The sequence below is a fragment of the Nyctibius grandis genome, chromosome 26, assembly GCF_013368605.1.
Source record: "Nyctibius grandis isolate bNycGra1 chromosome 26, bNycGra1.pri, whole genome shotgun sequence".
NCBI lineage: Eukaryota > Metazoa > Chordata > Aves > Nyctibiiformes > Nyctibiidae > Nyctibius > Nyctibius grandis.
The window spans coordinates 5,065,526-5,086,225 of record NC_090683.1 but is presented as its reverse complement, the minus strand read 5'-3'; the positions used below and the strand labels follow the sequence as shown (position 1 = coordinate 5,086,225).

Here is a 20,700-nt window from a genome sequence, read left to right as displayed (position 1 = left end):
CATTAATGGGAATGTGGTTGGGCATTAGCAAGAAGGTTACAAAAGCTGTGAGACTCAGAAGCATCGGTGCTGCTGGATGGAGCAAGGTTTGTCACACGCATCAGCCCAGAGCACCATCCAGCCCCACTTCCAGCACCAACCCCAGCTTCCAGTGGGGCCCAGGAGCAGGAATACAGGGGGAAAGGGGCATGCACAGAGTGCACCTTTGCTGAGGATAATGTCCCAGCCTCTGGCAAGCAGCAGGGTAAGCAACTTTCTGACTTGGTGGCTCTGCCTGGACTATCATGATTGACAAAGTTGGATTGTCCCTCAGTAATCTGTTGGAACCTTTTTTGACCCCATTTACAATTTTGGCTTCTACAACCTGCAGCAGTGCTGAGTTCCAGACTATAAGCACACATTTTGTGAGAAACAACCTTTCCATGTTCTGAGACAGAGAATAAATATTCCCCTGGACTCTTCCCTTCACCTTCCAGGCTGGGACCAGACCTCTATCATCCTCCATCCCAACCATCCCTCTGTTCCTGGCAGCTTAGACAGCAACGGATGGTGTAGTTACCTCAAGTTTTGGTGGATTAAATATTTTATTAGAGGACTATCTGCCGCAGGAGAGCCAAATTGTCCCTGGGGCCTGGCAGGTGCAAGGATTATAGCCCGAAAGGAAGGATTGCAAGGTCGTGGGATGTGACTTTCTCCTGTCCTCCAGGAGAGGGCAATCCCTGGCTGGAACTGAACTGAGAAACACTGGTTAAAAAGAGATGCTTGGGAGGATTTTCCTTTCACTGCTCTTTCCAAGCAAAAGCTCAAATTACTGTGATGGAGGAAGGCTGTAAAATGGAAAACACAGATGGGGAACTTACAGGGACTGTGGGTTTGGGGTAGCCTGTGTTTTTTTACACAGTGGAATTCATTAGTACAAACTGGTTCTGCTCACAACAAGGAAAAAGCAGAGTTAAAAATAAACTGGAGTTTCTTTTGAATCAGTCAGAACTTTATGCTGTGTGATCTAATCATAAGCATCTCTCACCATTGATTTTCATTAGGCTTGGTTTAGTTCTTCTTTAATCTTCTTCCTTTTGAAAGACCCAGACAGAAGATGCAGTATGTTGGGTAAAACAGGCTACATGTAGCCTCTCTCTCAACCTCCAAATACTTAATTTCCATCACACACACTGTTTTTTTTATGCAATACATTCTCACACAAGCAAATGCATTCTTGACCTGCCCTGTGGAGACAGGCTGGTGAGCAAGACCCCGGGAAAAGTTTATTCCAAGTTTTATTCTGTATCATTGGGTAACAGATGAAAAAGCTCAGCCTCTTCTCTGTCTCAGTTTCCCCATCTGCAAAATAAGGATCATGAAACTGTAACGTTTTGCAAGATGCCACATTGCAGAAGCCATGAATTAAACATAATTTTCTTCAGATGTCCTCTTTCCTAAGAGAGTGGTGAAGATCCAAGCCAGCATTTCAAATATGTTTTACTACATGTGTGAGAGGTCTCCCATGCGTTTCAGTGAAGCTACGTTTGGGCATGGCCTTAACTTTGCACTTGAAGGTGTTCAGGAGTTGGCAGGAGGGGAAAGTGGGGAGAGGAAAGGGGGTTAAAGTGTTTCTGAGTAAAGAAATCACCCGCTCAAGGAGGGCTGCTCAACACCCCAGTGATTTCCCAGCTACTTCCAGGGAGAAGGTTTGGAAAACCTAATGTACAATTACTGGAAGGGCAGTGGCCATGCCACTGGGCCACTTCATCCTGGTGAGCGTGTGTGGCTCAGAGAAAGAATATCTGGAAAATAAATGAACAAAATCTTGTTAAAATAGTCCTTTGACCATCCTGTCTCTTGCTAACTGTTAACTGCAGAAAGAAAGCAGGAATGAGAAAAAAAACTCTAAAGTCTGGGACAACTGGAATGTGGAGCTTTTTGGCACAAGCCAAGCAGGAGAAGTTTCCAGAAGAAACAACAAGAGCGAGAGGATTATTACGAAAGGCCAGAGTGTCAAATCTGTGCTGGGAGTTAAAAGGAGCCCATAAAAGCCACTCACCAGAAATGGAGTCAGAGCAAGGTCTGGAGTTAACTCCTTAAAGTCTGCAAAACAGTGATAACCATCAGGAGGGGCTTTCTTTCTGTGAGGTGCAGAGTCTGGGCAAAGTCCTGTCTTAGCCATCACCCAGAAAGCTATAAAGAGGAAAAAGGCAGATCAAGCAGGTTGATGAGTGTTTTATGCAATGCAATAAATCCAATGCCCAGAGCAGCTCTCTAATTTAAACTCCCTTTTCATAACCATTTATAACAATTCTTTCAAAAAGAAGAGAGAATCATAACAATATAATCCAGTAATATTATAACAATATAACCCATATGCACCTAATTTAACCGTCATTATTAATAAAATGTATTGCACTGCAGCAGCTATGTGAGGCCAAACCCTACTGGGGACTTGCAAACTTATTGCAAAGTAGGGAAAAAAGAAATTCTGATGGCTTTTAATTTTTTTCCCCATTCAAACCCTTTGCAAACCCTTTGTAAACACTGAGCAGTAAATCCCTGCAAGTTACACAGCAATTTCTCCTCTTCTGTACAAATGCAATGAGTTCTTGCAGTTATTTGCAGACTTACTAGTCTAAAAAAGTAGAGTCTGAAGAGAAATTTCAGATCATTGCCTAAATAATATGTGAAAGTGGGGGCAAGACTGGAGTGTATCATGTTCTTCGCTTTCATGGTGGACAAGACAAGAAACGATGGGTTTATAGCACAGCTAAGAAGATTTATATTACACATTTTCAAAGATTTTGTATTTGCAAGGAACAGAAAGGATGGATCTGGAGTCTGAAGTTGGTGGGGGATCTCTGACACTGGGTGGATACATGTCACAGCTATAACAAGGTAAAACTGCCTGAGATCATGTGGCAGGCTGAGACTGGCACTCCAATCTTACACAGAGGGTATGAGACTCATTCTTACAGCTCTCACCTCCTGCTTTCCTTGCAGAATGCCTTTATTGGCCTCTGATCCCATAAGCCCAGAGCAGCTGATTAGTAGATTACAGCCCAGCCCCAACCTGTCCCCACTTCCCCTTCCGCTTCTGGCCTTTGGATCCTGACCCTGCTCTCCAAATGGGCAAGACAAAACCTGTCTGGAGGGAGCGGGAGGCAGGACCTGGCTGCACGAGTCCTGTCCTCTGTGTGCAGCTTTGGCTCATCTGCACAAGTCAGGGAAAATGAGAGAAGCAGCAGGGTCTAGGAGATCATGAAACGTTGATTTGAGAGTTGCTAGTAATTCAGTCCTGTTTGGATCACAGGTGGTCAGAGACATCTGGGGAGAAAGAAGAAAGCATGTGGCCAACACTTGCAAAAGATTTTGGGTGCTCCCCTCGAATGGCAGGTGCTCAGCCAGAAGAAATGACTTCAGTTTAACACACACCAGAACAAATATCGTGTCTCCAACTCAGAGGGGCAGAGCTTAAAGGGACAATCAAACTGAGATGCTTTGAAAAGACAGAAACAAGTGTAACACGGAAGCAAAAGCAAACTAATGAAAGTCAGAATGAATTTATGAGGCACCTTAATGAAACACGTGGACACACAGAAGATGAATCCATGATGTTTAAGCTTTTAAGTCTGCAGATAGTATGGAACTCACATGATTGGAAAGGTAATAAATTTCGTAGCAAATGGACAAGATCATATTTGCACAGAGAAAACCTTTGCCCAAAGCAAGCATGTGTGGTTAGTGAAAGATTCAATTAGGCTATTTAATGCCAGTTGCACAACTGTCTTGTTCAAAGACTTGTACTATGTTCTGTCAAAGGTTGCACCCCTTAAATGGTAACATTTATGGATTAAAGTCGAGCAGCTTTGCTCTGCCTGACAGATGGGTCTTGTTCCTTTGATGAGAAAGATCACAGAGAAAATGATAAACAAATCATGTCTGACTCCATGCCCATAGTGACAGAACATATATAATAAATGTTACTTTTTACTTAATTACCCAGAAAACGCTCAGACAATACACAGTCTCGACACAGGACGTGGAACCACTGAGCAACAATCAGAAGCTGTTCGCGTTTATCAGCTGTCCTGCAGCAGCGCCCCTGCCCAGATGCGGAGCAGAACCCCCATCGTGCTGCCAGGCAGGCACGAAGCAAAACCCCACCCCGGTGTCGGCGAGGATTGAGAGCCCGGGGGGCCCCCCCGAACACGCACCGGGCTCAGCTGCCGCAGCCCCCCCGCACCCTCGGGGTCCGCGCTTGAACCCGGGGCCGGCAGCACCGCGGAGAGCTCCGCGTCGCCCGACGGGGCGGGCCGAGCGCTCGGCTTCGGAAGGCTCGGGGGGGTCAATGTGTAGCTACACCTCTATACACACACATCTGGAGATGTAGAAGCATCATTCCGTCGGGGCATTGACAGCCACAGGTTTTCTGAACGAGGGTTTGGACGTGGCCGCGCTGGCTGACGGCAAAACCCCACCTGTCCCGTCAAGCACAGCTTGGATTCTCCCTTTCCCAGGAGGTTTGGGGCTGCTTCTTTTCCAAATCAATCCCCTGAAAGGAATCCACAGCGAGGGGCTGAGCCTCCTCTCTGTGACAGGCAGCGAATGTTAATGATGGGTGCGACCAACAAGAGCTGTACTGGTTGTGAGTCTTCATCAGTCCAGAACTGGGAAGGGTCCTCCCTGCACTGGGTACAACCACGCTATCCTGAAGCAACACAGACGTTAAATAAGCCCGGTTATTTGGGCTGATACTTTATTTATGCATTAATTTACTTGTAGTTGTGCATGCAGCTGCATGAAGTCACTGTGCAACAAGACAGAAACGCCACCACCTTAAATTACAGGAGTAAAGTAACACCACCAGCTTCAATTACAACAGTAAAGTAGTATCAGCAATAATAATAATAATAATAATAATAATAATAATAATAATAATAATATTCACTCGCCTTAAGCGAGATTTAACACAGAGGGACAGAAAGAATAACTTCTATCCGCAGACAGGGAAAAATCTGGAAGATAAGTAATAAAATAAAAGCAGCAGAGTGCTGCAATGCATTTGTGCTTTCTACAAGCTGACCAGGTGCGTCTGCAAACACGCAGAACAAGGGAACTCTTGCCCGGGGAGACCCCGCGTGTGCTCTGCTCCCCTGTGCTGTGTTTAAAACACCTTTCCTCGCAGACAAGATCTGACAGATTGCAGGTGGCTTTGTCTGCAAGCCAAACAGATGCGCAAGGGAAATTACCAAATAAACAGTGGGTTTATGCAGGGAAGAAACGGTCGGGTTTGGTTTATTTTGTCTTCCCCAGCTATAATCACAACTTTCTGCAAAACAGAGATTGATGGTGATGCAAAGTGGCAGCATGAGATATTACAGCGCACGGAGAATTCAGATCTGCTTTACCTTTCACTCACCATCGGCGAAAGTGATCTTCTCTTCGCTTTTTCTTGAGAAACCTGGGGCTGCAGGACCCTTCTTATCTTCAGCGATAACTTTCAATTGTGTGTATCCGATTCACTTTCCTCTCCTTCAGTCAGGCAGCGAGCAAAGAAAAACCTTACGCACGCAGAGAAACCGGTACGGATAATTTAATTGATCCTGCGGGAAGTGTAACTGGAAACAGAGACAAATAATAATTTGTAGCCTAAAAACTCGGTGTCTAGATCGAGAGGTTTATTTCTAATTCTGGAAGAATAATAGTGTGTGTGGGTGTGAATTAGTGCAACATTTTCTACAGCGTAAATAGTTAATATGAGCACGAATATTTTTACAGAAATATTTTGAAGGTTGAAGCTTGCACTTTGTCAAATAGTTACCCCCGCGAGAGTGATATGTCTCCGATATAATTTTTAAATGCCTCCTTGTTATTTGCTATGTGTGCACGTAAAAAAATATCCAAAGAAAACGGAAAATAAAAAAAATTGAGAGACTTTTACAGAGCTTTTGCAGACGTGCTGTGGCGGCAGGGCCACGAGAGACAAGGAACCACGCTGCCGGGTCCGGCTCCAGCCTGCAGACACGTCTGGGACACGGATTTTGAGGGTTTGCGACCAAAATGGCAGGTGGGGCTTTGGGTTAAGGGTTTTTCGGGATAGGCGTTATATATTGTCGAGTTGCCGTTGTCCAAAATAAATTAAAATCGACTTAATCTGCGAGTCTCACTGTTATAATGAATTAGGTTTTTTTTCGCTGCCTTTATTAGTTGCTTTTCTTCGAAAAGAAAATTAAATCCGGTAATTTTTCTGTTTCTAAACGTCCACAGCAACAATTCCTCGGGTTGTTTCGGCGGTGGGAGAAGGCTCGGTCGCAGCCTCCGGGCTGACCCCCACCCTGCTCGCTGCCCGATCCGCGGCGAACTCCCCGCTCCGGCTCCGGACCCCCGGGGCTGCACCCAAAGCCCTTTCCCCGTCCTTTCTGGCCGGGTTTGCCCCTCAGCCTCTTCCCTGAAGGTTTTTGTCAGGTCGTTTTAGCCGCACAGGGTGGGTGCGGAGCCCGGACGGGGCCCCCGCTGCCCCTCTGCCCGTCGGTGCGGGGATGTGGTTTTGCCGTCAGACCCTCTCTGCCGGGGGACGAGCCCCGGGGCCGGGATTTGCCGGGATTACCGGGACATCAGTCCCGGCCGTGAGCTCCCGGGGGGGTCCGGGGCTCCCAGGGGCAAGCCGGGCTGCACCCCCTGCACCCGGGAGCAGGGGGGTGGCATTATTTCATGTATTAACTGATCACTCCCCACCCCTTTCCCTCTCCCTGGCTCCTTTCACGGAAAAGGGTCCCCCCGGTTTTTCCTTTCCGCGTTTTCCCTGCGCGGCCGAGGAGCGCGGAGCCGCGGGGAGCGGGGGTGGGATTTACGATCCGGCCCGTTGGAAACCGAAGCACCGGGATTTACTGTAAAACGTCGCCGCGGCCTTTCCCGGAGGGGACTGGAGGCAAGAAAGTCTGAGAATGTCACTCAGCCAGAGTTCGTCGCCAAAAAAACGTGTTCTTGTTCGAGCGGAGATAAATTTCCCCTCTGGCACGGAGCAAATTGAACCGCGATGTGGGGGAGAAGGGGGAGGCTCCCGGTCCGGGCCAGGAAGGGCTCGCTGCTGCAACCCTTAATTCTTGGCAGCTTTATCCCTGGGGGTCAGATCCAGATCCCCCCCCCAGACCACTTCCCCCAGCAATAGAGTTGCCCCGGTGCTGTGAACGCCCCCAGTTTTGTCAGCCCCTGCACGCACGGGCTCTCCGTTGGGGAAGGGATCCTGATTTATACACGAAGTATTACTGGATTGAATTACACTCCCTGAGAGGTGAAAGGGACCAGACACACACAAATACCTCTGATCAGAGACTCGGAGCAGGCACAGGTCTTTGGGGTGGACTGGGGTGGACTCAGCCCCGCATACCATCCTGGGGCTCCATCGTGTAAAGGAGCCCGGGGCCTCCTGCTCTCAGGGAAGGGCTCGATGGTGAAGTGAGCAACAAGGGTAAGAAATGCTCCGGCAAGGTAGAGAGTGGCAGGAGCATGAGGGGAGAGAGCAGAGAAACTAGTGTCCACAAACTCCTTCAAAGTATTGCAGTATCTCACTTCTCATCCCACTTGCACTTGACATTTGCAGCAAAAGGAAAACTAAACAAAAAAGACAAACAAGGAGGAAAAGTGGTAACTCCTACTGATCGTGGTGTGTTCCTCTATTTTTTAAGACCAAACAGGGAGACAGGAAAAAAAAACCCAACAGATCCAGCTGAGCAGAGATCCCTAATTCCTAATTAATTTCTCATTCCTTCTATGCAGGGCTATTCTTGGAGGTGGCCAGACATATGAGTGGAGATGTGAAGCCCCCAAAGAGCTGGAGGTTGGGGCTAGCAGACCCATACCCACCACTCCTGCGCGGCTCAGCACCAGTGATGCAGCTCTGCTCAGGGCAAGGGCTGCAGGGAGCAAAGCCAGAGACTCTCCTGCCCTAATTCCTGCAGCAGAGATGGGAATAAAGTGCATTTCTCATAGAGTCTATGTCTAGAAATTCCACTTATTCAATCAGTCCTGTTCTCCTGTGGGGTTTTGCTGAGGTCTGTGGTTGCTGCTCAGGCATTGGTGACCTTGCCCCATATCAGCCTGGTGAGCCAAGAAGAGCCACTGTCAAATTGGCCTTTTCCTCTTGAAGTCTGAGAGAGAAGGGTTTGAGAAAGCTGGATTTTGGACTCTGGTTAAAAGGAACAGTTAAAAGAGGTTTACATTTTGGGAGAGAGCAGCCCTCTGAGGTGGATGGTCCTCAAGGCTCTTGGTCCATCGTGCAGCCATTCTTCATGCTCCAGCCAGAGTGACTGAAATGCCTCCTGTTCACACAAAATCTCTTCAGCCTTTTTCTGAGCTCTGCTGTCAGCCAGGCTGGAGCATCCCACAGGTTTGCCATATTTCACAGTGCTTCTGGCCTGCTGCTGGCAACGAGCTCGATGCTAGGCAGATTTGGGAGGATTTCTTTGCAACTTAGGCTATAAACAACATCAGCCATGATATAGCAAAGGTCCACAGAGATCTCCGAGTAGTTTACAATGGCTGTTAAGAGGTGGAAATAAAATTAGAGATAATGGTAAAGCCAGAAGTACAACTCAAACCTCTCAAGTCCCAGGGTAGTACCCGAATCACCGGGCTCTTGGGTCTTCTGAAATACATTAATTCATTTACAGCAGAAGCCATAAACCAAATGCAAACTAAATCTTGGGATTTTTATTTAAAGTACTCAGTCTTGGGCTTTGAATTCATGCTGAGAACAGATCAAAGCCAACATATATTTTTGTCCTTGAGAAATCCTAGTCCTGAATGTTCCCCTTTTCTTCTAAAACTTGGGTGGGGAAGGGGAAGAACCGGCTTGATTCTGGGAAGTATTTTGATAAAGAACAGCTGCAGTCAAATTCAAAACCTCCAATTATTTTATTAAGGAGATTTCTTAATTCAACTATTTTACCTCTTTGTGGAATTTTATGATGTGGAGCACAGAGGAAGGTAGCAGCAGTGGTGGGGTGCGACAAATACTGAAAGCCTTCAGCGCGTTTCCAGTTCTGCTCCACACGTACCGCATTGTTTCATGCGTTTGTGTAGCCCTTGGTTGAGTGGAATGTGCCTGAACGATGGTTGAGCACAGATGTAGGAAAAGACTGCCAAAAGCACTCCAAGAAAGGACATGGGACTGGCAAGAAACAGAGCTGCATCAGCAGGAATGGAGGCTATGAGCCCTGGAATCTTGCTCCAGATTTCACATCCTCTACGGACTGATGATGACGGGGAACTTGGGAGAGGGACAGGAAACTGGGTGGCTGGTGTCCCAACACCAGCAGCTCAGGCATAGGCTCAGCATTAGATTTAGCAACAAAAAAAAAGAGCAAGTGGGAAATGAGAAGTAAAAAAGTTGAGAGTGGTTCAATGGTTTGTGTTGAAAAAAACCTATCTCCACTGATTTACAGTGATGGGGGCTTGGCCCAGAGCATGGAAAGCACCGTGCAGATGCATTAGGAGAACTGCAGTTCCCAGCTGCCAGTTGTCTACAATGCAGCCAAATTCAGACCGAAAGGGTAAAGCAGAATAAGCAGAACCATAGGGTAAAGTGCACTCACACTTTACCATAAGCTATCCAGACTCAGGGACTAATAGAGCACAGAGAAGGGCTTGTTATGCCCGACTCTCCCTTTCCTCTCCGATCTGGGACTCTGAACAGCTGTAGGAATGAGCTTTGTCCCTTTTTTCATTTGCACTGAGCTGAGTCATTGTGGAGGAAAAGCCCATTTGTTAATGAGAACAAAGTGATAAGGTTGAGACCAGAATCTCTCTGGTTGCCAGTTAAAAACACACACTGATTTCCCTGAGGTTCCTCTAAAAGCCCCAGCTGAGATTCCCAGCCCTGGGGGGCTCGTCAGCCCCCTCCTCGCCTGCCCGTGGAGCCAAGGGCAGCAGCCTGCTTGGCTCCAACCATGCCCAGCCCATCTGGACAGCAAGACAAGTGCCTGGGTCTCTTAACGCTTCCCCTGGCAGTGCAACGGGCTGCGTAGGGCTGTGCAGGGTGCACGTAAACACCACCCGCCTTGCATCGCCTGCCCAGAGCGCAGACAGAGCCAAGAACCATAAGGTGCCGTAAAGCTTAAGGTGTGTGATTTTTGTGTAAACATTTATTTAGATGCCGGTTCTTTGGTCTGCTCAGGAGACTCTGTACCTGGAGCACGGTTGCCGCTGTGTACAAACCTTTATGTTTCTTTGAAAACCCTCCTAAGCTATGGGGCACTTGGGACTGAGGAGTGAGGGAGTTATTGAAAATAGGAATAGGAAAACAAGAGCCTTTATTGGACGGCAACATATATTAACCAGGGATTTCCATAAAAACACCACTGACCTTCCTTTGCTTGTGAAAACCTTCTGTCTGAGGAGCTGCAACCTCACAGTGCTTGTTTCCCCGTTTACACAAAAGCACTTTCTCTTTTAACATCAGTGGGGAGAAAGGTCCAAGGGCTGGGCAAGGAGGGTCCCAGGGTTGGGCAAGGAGAGTCCCAGGGCTGGGCAAGGAGGGTCCCAGGGCTGGGCAAGAAGAGTCCCAGGGCTGGGCAAGGAGAGTCCCAGGGCTGGGCAAACATGCTGCTGTGAAGTGCTGGAGATGGGAAAATTGCTCCTGTTGGTTCTGGAAAAATACACTGATGCTCTCTCAGTGCTAAATGCCTGTGCCTGATTTCTTGCATGGAGAAATAGGAACAGAATAATTGTTTAGGGCCATCTATATAAGCATCAGGTATTTTCAGGAGATAATCTGAGATGTGGGATAGGCTGATATATTTAAAAATAAGAAAAAAGTCATTATTTGAAAGTGTGTTCAAGAAATACAGAGATGTTAAACACTGTTTTATAATCTTGGGGGGAGATAGATGGTTGTTGCAAAAAGGGTGAGCCTTCAAATGACAGGAAACTCACCCCAACCTGCCATGTAATTCAGCAGAGGAATTTTAACAAGAAGCACCTGCCTGTCTCTTCCAGCTCAGCACTGGCCTTTATGGCTTTACACACATTGTTAAATTTAATCAAGCACATCAGTTTACATATTGTTTCTAATGATTAAACTCTCTATTGATGTTTTTTTTACATATAGGTGAAGGTACAAAGGTGTATTAAAAATTAAGAAAAAATATAAATCGGCCAAAAATATGCAGGCTGTTTGGATGCTGCATCTTGAATTGGGAACTTGTATATTCTCAGCACCAGCATCCAAGAGTTCGTGCAGGCTCTTGAGGAACATCATAGGCGAGAAATGATGAGATGGTAAAGGCATTTGACTTAACAACCGATCTGCGCTTCGTGTCTGTGTGACACCGGTAGAAGCATTAGCCCAGCAAATGGTCCCCATGGGTAGCCCAGCTCAACCGCTCGCGCTGCTGGAGGACCAGTACACAGAGGATTGAAATGCGTTCGCCACGATGCATTTCCACTTCAGAGGTGAGGAAATATATCGTGCTGACAAACACTCTCCAGGGTTAAAAAACGAGCATCCAAAAAATGGGAGGAAGTTAGTGTTGGAGGGAGGAGGGGAAGGAAGGACTGTCACAGACTGGAAATCCCCAGCACAAAGAGGAGGTCACGGACCATGCAGCATGTCTGAGGGCGCTGGACTCGCTGCCTGTGTGCTCTGCGTATAGCTGGCTCGTGTCTAGTAGGTACCAGCATGTCCCAAATACATCAGGCTCACTGACCTCCATGGAGTTAACCTCTTCCTACTTTCCTTTGTTCTGTATTTCTGAATGTCCAAAAACCATGACCAAATTCCTCTTCTTCCATCAAGGCAAAATTTCTCGGTGGATAAAGAGAACGAGTTGTGAAGCCAGGAATTCCCACTTGTTTCTCAACTGTCTGGCTCGGCCTCATCTTCACAGGCCCACAGGGACCATTTCTGGGTGCACATATGAAAGAACACAAGAGCACATGCTACTTTAGCTGTTGCAGGTCACAAATCTCTTACCCATGTGAAAGACTGGAGAGAAGAGGCAGAGAAATCCACTGCAGGAGGAGGAATCTCAGTTGCTGACCATCAGGTCGGTGTTTCAGCAGTGTCGACCAAGGGATATTGTGGAGGGACAAATAGGAGAAGCCATAATAAGGTGATATAAAATAATGGCTCATGCTGTAGAAAGGCTCAGCTTCATTCCTTGCAAACGTGCATGAAACGATGGTCCCAGTCTCCTCCGCACTAAACTTGAGGAGATTGCTTTGAACTTTAGCCAACGCAAGGGACTGCACAATGTTGCTGGTGCGCTTTAGGGGAATTGCTATCGATTTATACCAACATAAGCCCAGGAGCTGAAGAGAGAGACAGGGAGAGGTGCTGTGCCCAGGCACCGCTGCAGAAGGAAAGGCTCACCCTCATCCTCAGGGCCATGTGTGCTCAGCGAGGCCAAACGAGCTGCACCTCAACACAGCTCCCAGCTTTTCAGTGCGTATTTAGATCTTCCGCACTGGAGAAAACTGGAAGCTGTTGCTCCCAGAGCTACTGACACTCACTGAGCCCTCGTGCTTTCAAGCATTACACAGTGCAGGAAAAATGGCATTTAACATGATTTAGTTACGTTCCACTTCCTGCCTCTCCTGTTTCATGTGGTAAACTGCTAAAAACCAAAATACGTGAGAAGACAATATGGTTCTTTTTTTTTTTTTTCCCAGCAAAGCCAATGCAATACTTGTGTTTCTGACAAACTTTATAAAAAGTGTGTTCCTGGCTTTGTGTGCGGATGTGAATGTGTATGCAGGTACCTGAGCCAGTGACTGCTAAATCAAAGGAAGTTTCCTTTATATCCCCTCATTAATTTGGAGGAACAAGATGAAGGTATGTAGCTATTTTAATAGATTAAAGACTTTTTTTTTCAGGAGGAGATTTCTTCCAACTAGTCTTTTCCTGATGGGATTTTCCAAGCCAGAATTGTTTTCCTGCTTTCCCTCGTCTACTAACAGCCCTTCAGGTGAGCAATGACTGCCCCAGCAACCTTGGTTATTTACACCCACAGCTACGAGCACCGTTGGTGCTGGAGGACAACCTTAGAAGCCCCATGTCCCCCAGGGTGCTTGAAAGTTGCCTGGTTTTAAGCCACTTTAAGCTCCTGTGTCTCATTCACCTGCTTAAAGCAGTCACTGAAGTCTCCTGCTAAACTAAGACTTTAATGAGGAAATGAGGCCGTGAGTCCAGGTTACTTTTTTATTAATAAATTGTTGAATGCAGCTGAAAGATATGCATGCAAACACAGACCTGTCTCTGCTTCCACCCCTCCCATTTCCATCCCTCTCCAGCATTTCAGTGCATTTCAGTGGGAAGCAGATATGAAAGCCCACGCGTTTGGTTTCCATTTTAAGCTCCATATCGGCTCCTTTCGTACAGGCTTGGGTCTATCCCTGACATTTCCACACCTCATTCCCTTTCGCTTTTGATATTCTTGCCAGGACCTGGTTTCTGAGCCGCAGACCCGGAATCAGCCCCTCATGGTTTCAGGGCTCTGTTGGGGTTGGAGGTGAATTTTGGTAAGTCAAAACCCTTTGACACTCTGAGAAATGGTCCCTGGAAGGTGACCCAGGTGGGACCTGGCTTTCTTCTGCCCATCGCACACACCAAGTGTCCTGTTCCTCAGTGCCCCAATCCCCCTTGCTAGCCTCATACCTATGCATCAATCAGGAACTAATGGCATTAAAAAGCAACAGATCCTTTAATTCGATTGCTTTTGTTGCTTTACGCAACTGAAGATAATCAGCACTGGGATTTTCTTTCCCTTTCTGTGCAAAATCCCCCCATAGTCTCATAATAACCGACTCACTGATTTCCACGTATTTTTCTTCATTAGGTAGTACCCTTCCTGTGGCCGTACAGACAGGCTTTCTTGCTTGCTTATAAAAACTAAAAGCAAGTGGGTGTATCCTCCAAAAAAAAAATCTTTTAGCCTTGGGTGTTTAGGGAAAAAAACAACCCTACAGGTACTGTAAAATATATATCGGGCTGCAAATTATTGAAGGGGACAGGAGACACTTGCAAGGTGAGCTCGGGTGCAGCCAGGGCTTTTCTTTTTCTACATAAAATTGTGTTTTAAAAGTGTTTTTCCCCCCTCCCACAGCCCGTCCTCGGGGCCGCAGCAGCCCCCAGCGGGTCGGGTCCGGCTTCCCCGGCGGGGTGCAGCCTCCGGCGGAGGAAACGGCTGCGGGACCGAACAAATCGGGCTTCTCCCCCTCGTTTCTCCTCCGGGCTCTGGTTTCTCCTGCCCGACGGAGAGCAGGAGGAATCGCGTCTTTCTTGCACTTTCTTGCACTCAAATTGAAGCCGAAGAAAGTGATGGAGGCTGAGAGATGCAGTGAAATGCAAATGGGCAGACTCGGGTTGTTCATTTATCATCTTTCAAAAAAAAAAAAAAAAAAAAAAAAAAGAAGTGTTTAGCCGCCAAAATAGACACCAAACGGTGCTTGAAGGGAATTGAAAAGAGCCCCCTTTTCCCCGTCTTTTGGTTGCAACAGAAAATCGCGAGCGGATCTCTAATGCGGGTATTTCACAGTCTTCCTGTGGATATTAACATTCAGCACACGGTTCTCTGCAGTGGGAATGAAACGGTTTTGAGTGTGAATGAACAAAAACCCATTAGAAAATCATGACTGTATTAAATTTCAGCTCGGAAAATCGAAATATTTCTCACTTGGATGCTTACTTCTGTAGATCAGAGCAAAAACCCCAATGAAAAGAGCGCTTTAGTTGCTGGTTAGGGAATATTTCATCCCAGTGGCACTTCCAGAGTGGCGTGAGACCCATCAATGGCGAGTTTGCTTGCCAACAATAAACCTGTTTCATATTTTTTTAAAATTCTATATAAAGCAATTAAGTCATCTAGCAGAGAAAGATAACATTGATTCCGGTGTTAAACTAATTATATTTTGCTTTGTACAGAGTGTAACACTACAATATACCGAAAAGGCACTTCCCTGGCAGTGCTTTAAAGAATTTGATTTTAAACTTATTGCATATAACTACAGTGAAGAGTTTTCCTGTTTTGTTTACAGGTCTAAATTACATGGTGATGTACAGCAGCACACACTGAGTGGGCACATCGTGTTAGGGTTTGAAAAAAATTAATAAGTTTAAAAAGAAAGAGAGGGAGAGAGGCAGAGCTCCTTTTATATTGTACTTTATTTTTGGACTCAGATTAGGAAACAAATGGGGTGAGGACATAAAAAAATGTACCTTTGATTCAGCTGAAGAAGAAGCAGGGAAAGACAGAGAGCAGTCTGAGGTCCCTGTTAATGACATCCCGTCAAGATGCTTGTAAGACCCAAGAATGTTTACAACGTGGGCTCAAGTTCAATGACAAAATCCTTTGATGGGGAAAGGGGAAGAAAAAAAAAAGCAGCCCAGACACTTTGTGCAGTGGGCATGAACTTGAACAAAAGAAAGGAGTCAAAGGCTGGGGAAGGGGGGGAGGCGTGAAGGAAGGACACGGAGAGGTGTTCCCACTGCGTCTGTTTCTGCCTTCCTTATGCTCCTAGGTGGATCTTTGGTGTATTTTAATTTGGTTTAGGGAAAAAGAAAGGAGGGAAAAAAGAGAGAAAAAGGAGAAGAAGGAAGGGAAGGGAAGGGAAGGGAAGGGAAGGGAAGGGAAGGGAAGGGAAGGGAAGGGAAGGGAAGGGAAGGGAAGGGAAGGGAAGGGAAGGGAAGGGAAGGGAAGGGAAGGGAGAAGAGAAGAGAAGAGAAGAGAAGAGAAGAGAAGAGAAGAGAAGAGAAGAGAAGAGAAGAGAAGAGAAGAGAAGAGAGGAGAGAAGGGTTACCAATGCGGTGTGTGCCCCACCTCGGGGCAGGGGTGACGGCGGATGAAGGTGCTTCTCCAGTGATTCTGTTTAAAACGTAGTTTTCTTACTAAAACCATACCAGAGCCCCCTCCACCCCCACCACCCACCCGGGACCTCCCCGGGCTGCTCTGACCCGGCTTTCAGGCTGCTCTGCCCCAGGTTTGGGGCTGCTCTGCCCCAGGTTTGGGACTGCTTTGCCCCGGGTTTTGGGCTCCTCTGCCCCACATTTTGGGGCTGCTCTGCCCCGGGTTTTCCGAGTTTCAAGTTCAACGGCAAAGGGAGGGGGCGGGAGCCTTCACCTGGCCCGGCGCCCCCCGGCCGCGGCTCCTTCCCGGCGTTTTACGAGGATGTCGGGCCTTTCTCGCCCTTTGCTGAGGCCGCCGTGTAAAGGTTTTACAGCTCTCCCCGAGACTCTCCTCCTCCCCTTCCCATCTGCATTTTCCGCCCCGGATTCGGGGCCGGAGCTGAGGAGACAGGGATTGGGGGCGGGAGGGGACACAGCTCCCAGTTTCAGCCCAGTTTCCCACTAAGGGGGGGGTCCTAAGTGGGCTGGAGGCGTCTGGGGGTTTCCAGTGGGGGTTTAAGGACATCAAGGAAAAAAAAAGATGGGAAAAAGAAACATCTCACTAAAAGGATTAACCCTTAACGTGCCATAGAGGAGAGCTCTAAGAGGAGCGTCCCTTTCCAAACCCATAAACAGACCCAGTTTATTTTGAAGTCGCGCTCAGATACGGGCCAGATTTCTTTTATTTTATTGGATTATTTGCTTTTCTTTGTGGAACATCCGAGGGGTTTCCTCCTGTCGGGTAAAGCCGCTTCTGCTCTCCAGCCTCTACAGACACACAGAAATCAGGATGAGAAGGGGACCCATCACCGCTGCCAGGGGCCCAAGGAGCGTTGTAGGCGAGCACAGGGACCTATAGGCGAGCGTTGTAAGCAAGCGCAGGAACCTATAGCCCACGTTATAGCCCGCGTGTGCGGACCCGTGCAGTATCCTATGAGCTTCCGCGCTCACGCTGTCCATATCGCCCGTTTTCCTCCTTTTTTTTGGGTTTTGTTTTTGGACCGGAGCGGCCGTCACGGAGCCTCCCCGCAGCCTCCACGGCTCCCCCCGAATGGGGCGGGATTTATTACATTTGCCCCACCCCCCCACCCCCCCGCTGACGTCACTGCTCGGACCGCTCAGCCCGAGTGCCATTGGCTGCTCCCCTCCCGGAGCTTGTGGCGTCATGCGTGACGTCACGGGAGGAGTGAAGCCCGCCCAGGCGGGGAAAGCTGCACCCCGGGGTGCCCGGCACCTCCTGCATAGCGCGGGGGGGAAACAGCTGGGGAAAACGGGGAAAAACGGGAAAAAACGGGAAAAACAGGGAAACCGCGCCTGGCTCTGCTCCGCTCCTCGCCAGGAACCTGCTGGAAGCCAGAGCCTGCCCAACCCTAAAATATTTCATAAATACGTTATTAGAGAAGAACAAAACCACTGTTTAAAATTATCATTCCTTAGGGCACGCTGCGGTTTAATGCTTCGAATTTCTAAAAGAAATAAAAGGCAGAAAAAAGGCAAATTTTTGGTTGTAGTAAAGGTGTTTTGGAGTTTATTCGCCCTTTGAGAGACTTTTTGGGGCTTACAGGCAGGTTTAAACACGACGCTGCTCTGCGAGCCGAGACGTCGCTGCCTTGAAACCCCGATATTGAACAAAGAAATTGTGTAAGTGGAGTTTGTGCTTCGCTGGAGCTGTAAATAACCCGAAAAGAGCACAGAAGAGCGCATGTTTGAGTAAATTTACTTTCACCCTATTTATTCTGTTGAAAAGGATGACGACGTTTCTTAATATTAACCAAGATCATTTAGTATTATACAGGGGTTATCTCAGCACATGCTACGAATCGTATCGCTATAATTCTGTATTAGTAGGAGAAGGAAAATGTGTGTACAAATACACGTATATTAGCACAAACGGAAGCGTGCGTGGAGTTATACGAATTGCATTTACCTGTATCAAAATATAGGCATGAACATACATATATGTCTATATGTACGTACACAAACACGTGTATATACACCTTTATCTGAGTATAGATTTATATCCACACATCCAGTACTGTATTGCATGTGAGTACGTTTGGGTAGCTGGGTATATATAAACACACGAACACAAATATCGTATATGATAAAAGATAAAATAATGGGTATTGCTAAATATGTGCATGTGCATACCTGTATGTATATTTTATATATAACCGCGCAAAAAAGTAGTACGTGCCTTCATAAATGTGTGCCTACGGGTACATATCTGTCGTACACATATACTGTACATTCACGCAAACCCGCGCGTTTATGCAAACAATTCACGTGTGTTTCTATATTACACACCCGGATTATATTTATTCTCCCTTCGACGCGCATTTGGATACTTCTGCCTGAATTAAGGAGATTTTTTTTTCTGTTAGAAGTACGGCTTTTCGTTTCCAAAGACCAAATTCCCTTCGCTCCCCTCCCACCCCTGGACGGTCCCGCTCCGGCCGCACGCAGGCGAGCCGGGAGTTGCGTATTGGGCTTAATTAATGTAATTAAACAGTTTTTCTTTTATTTTTTTCTTTTTTAGGCGTTCTGAGGATGCGGTTCAAACCGAAGCGGCGGGAGACGGAGGAAGCACGACGTGGCGACGGCGTTGTAAAGCAAGAGCAAACTGTACAGGGTCCTCTGCGTGCAAAGCGGGCAGGGATGGGGCATCTTCCTCACTCGGCCTCCTTTGCGGGGGGGTCTCGCCCCCCGGGAGCAGCGGGGAGCGCTGCCCCGGGCGGCGGGGACGGCTCGGCCCGCCCCGGCCACAGCTCCTGCCGCTGACGGTACCGGAGCCCCCCGTTCCCCGGGGTGGTGGGCAAACGGGGACCCCTTCGGGGCTTGCGGCGGTCGTGTCCTCACGGGGTGCTGCTGCTGTTGCTTTTGATTTTGGCGACGACTTTTTTCTCTTTCACGCGCCGGTTCTGGAACCAGATGGTGATCTGTCGCTCCGTGAGGTTGGTGGCGGCGGAGATCTTCCTCCTCTTGTCGCGGGTGATGAACTTGCTGCTGGCGTACTCCTTCTCCAGCTCCTTCAGCTGCCCCTTGCTGTACGGGACCCTCTTCTTGCGGCCCCGGCGGAAGGAGCAGCCGTCGGGGGGCAGCTGCCCGGCGGAGTCTGGGCGTGGGGGGAGACGCGGCTGAGGGGACCGGTGGCTGAGGAGGGTCCCCACGCGCCCCGCACCCACCCTGCACCCACCCACCTCCCATCACCTTTCCCTGCAAGCAGCACCCTCTTTTCCTGCCACCCCATTTCTTCCCTCCATCCTTCCTGACAGGGATGATATTTAAATATATAAATATATTTAAGTTATATAATCTCCTTATTGATATTTAAAGATTGTTTTTCTCCCCTCAATGTATTTATATTTTTTTTTCGTGGAGAGACCCAGGTATTGGAGAAATACCGCCGTGGGTGAGACCCGCGCTGATACCTGCGCACTCGCTCCGCGGTTTCAGCGCGGTCAGTGCGCGGCCGAGCAGGGTCGGGGGCGAGTTCAGTCCCACCGGCGTGGCGTGGGCGGGGGTGCATGGGAAGGGCCCCCTCCCCACTCACAGCCCTCCACGGTGGAGGCCCCCAGCCCCTTTACAGCACCTCGATTACCGGTGCCGCTTACTGGCTGCCGCTGGCCCGCAGCTGCCGGGATCGTGTCTGAACTCGGATTGTATCACCATCTGAACCCGGATTGTATCACCGTCGGCCTCCCTGCTCGGAGGGTGATGATTTGCAAAGGGCAGCGTTAATCTAAATTATTATTTTGTGAAACCTGCATATTAGCTAATTTGGGCTAGCTCGCAAGCGAGTTTTACTGGACGGCAAGAGGAGCTCCCCAGCAGATTATTTTAAGCCTTGGTCCCGATCCCTCCCCTGCACGGTGCACCCCTCGCCACCACGGTCCCCTCTCCCAGCCCCTCGCCGCCCCAGCACAGGGTCTTTACCTGCAAAGGCGGATTTCAGGAGGTACCCGGCCTGGCCCTGCTCTTTGGGGCAGCACATCTGGCTGCTCCACCCGCCGCCCAGAGCCCACGGCTGATGGTAACCGTCCACGGGCATCAGAGTTTCATGCCGGGGCTCCCCGGGGCCGCCCAACCCCGGTACCACCGACACGTCCAGGTAACCGGCGACGGGTTGGTAAGGGGCCCCGTAGCCAGGGTAGAAGGCGAACTCGGCGGGGCGGCTCTGGAAGTCCTCGCTGCCCGACGGGGGGTCCAGGTACTTCTCGGCGGAGAAGGGGCCCTGGGCCGGGCCGGCTTTCAGGGCGCTGCGGGCGACGCGGCAGGAGTAGTAGCCGCTGCCGAAGTATCCGTAGGGCAGCGGGGCGGAGGCGGCGGGACCCGGCGGGGCGGCCGGGGGCGGCGGCGGGGCGGCGGGGCACGGCTTGGGCGGCTCGGCCGGGCCTTCCGGAGGGTAGCCGGGGTTCATCCCGGGGGGAGGCGAAGGGCCGCCGAGGGCCGGCGGGGGAGGAGGAGGCAGCAGCCCCCTGCCCTGGCCGCCTGCGAAGCCGCCGGCTGCCAGGAGCCCCTCGAGGCCCGGGGGGCCGCGGGGCTCCGGGGGCTGCATGGGGGGCGGCGCGGGGGCCGGGGCATGGGGAGAGCCTGCTCGGCAGCACCCGGGCACTGCCCGAGGGGGGTCCCCGGATCTTTTTAAAAGGCTGCGAGCTGCCGAGAGCTGCCTTTCCCCGCCGGGCTGCCCTGACGCAACGGCCGAGGGCTGCCTCATTGGCTGCCGCTCGGGGGGAAAAGGACGGAGAAGGAGGAAAAAAAAACCCAACCCCACAGAAAAAAACCTCCAGCCACAATAAACCCTGGCTGCAGAAATTGCGAAAATACTTTTA

General features: G+C 49.3%; 1 protein-coding gene across 1 annotated transcript; it reads right to left on the bottom strand.

Moving 5' to 3' along the window:
* Positions 1 to 18,723: 18,723 nt before the first annotated feature.
* Positions 18,724 to 20,426, bottom strand: HOXB13 (homeobox B13). Its single transcript, XM_068419034.1, has 2 exons — positions 19,805 to 20,426; positions 18,724 to 18,983 (listed from the first exon to the last, which is right to left on the bottom strand). The coding sequence occupies exons 1-2, from the start codon at positions 20,424 to 20,426 to the stop codon at positions 18,724 to 18,726; spliced, it is 882 nt and encodes a 293-aa protein (XP_068275135.1).
* Positions 20,427 to 20,700: the final 274 nt, after the last annotated feature.

Coding starts and splice junctions, on each gene's coding strand:
- HOXB13 (XM_068419034.1), bottom strand. CDS start 20,426: ATGCAGCCCCCGGAGCCCCGCGGCCCCCCGGGCCTCGAGGGGCTCCTG. Junction 18,984..19,804: donor CCTGAAATCCGCCTTTGCAG/GTAAAGACCCTG, acceptor CCCCACGCCCAG/ACTCCGCCGGGCAGCTGCCC.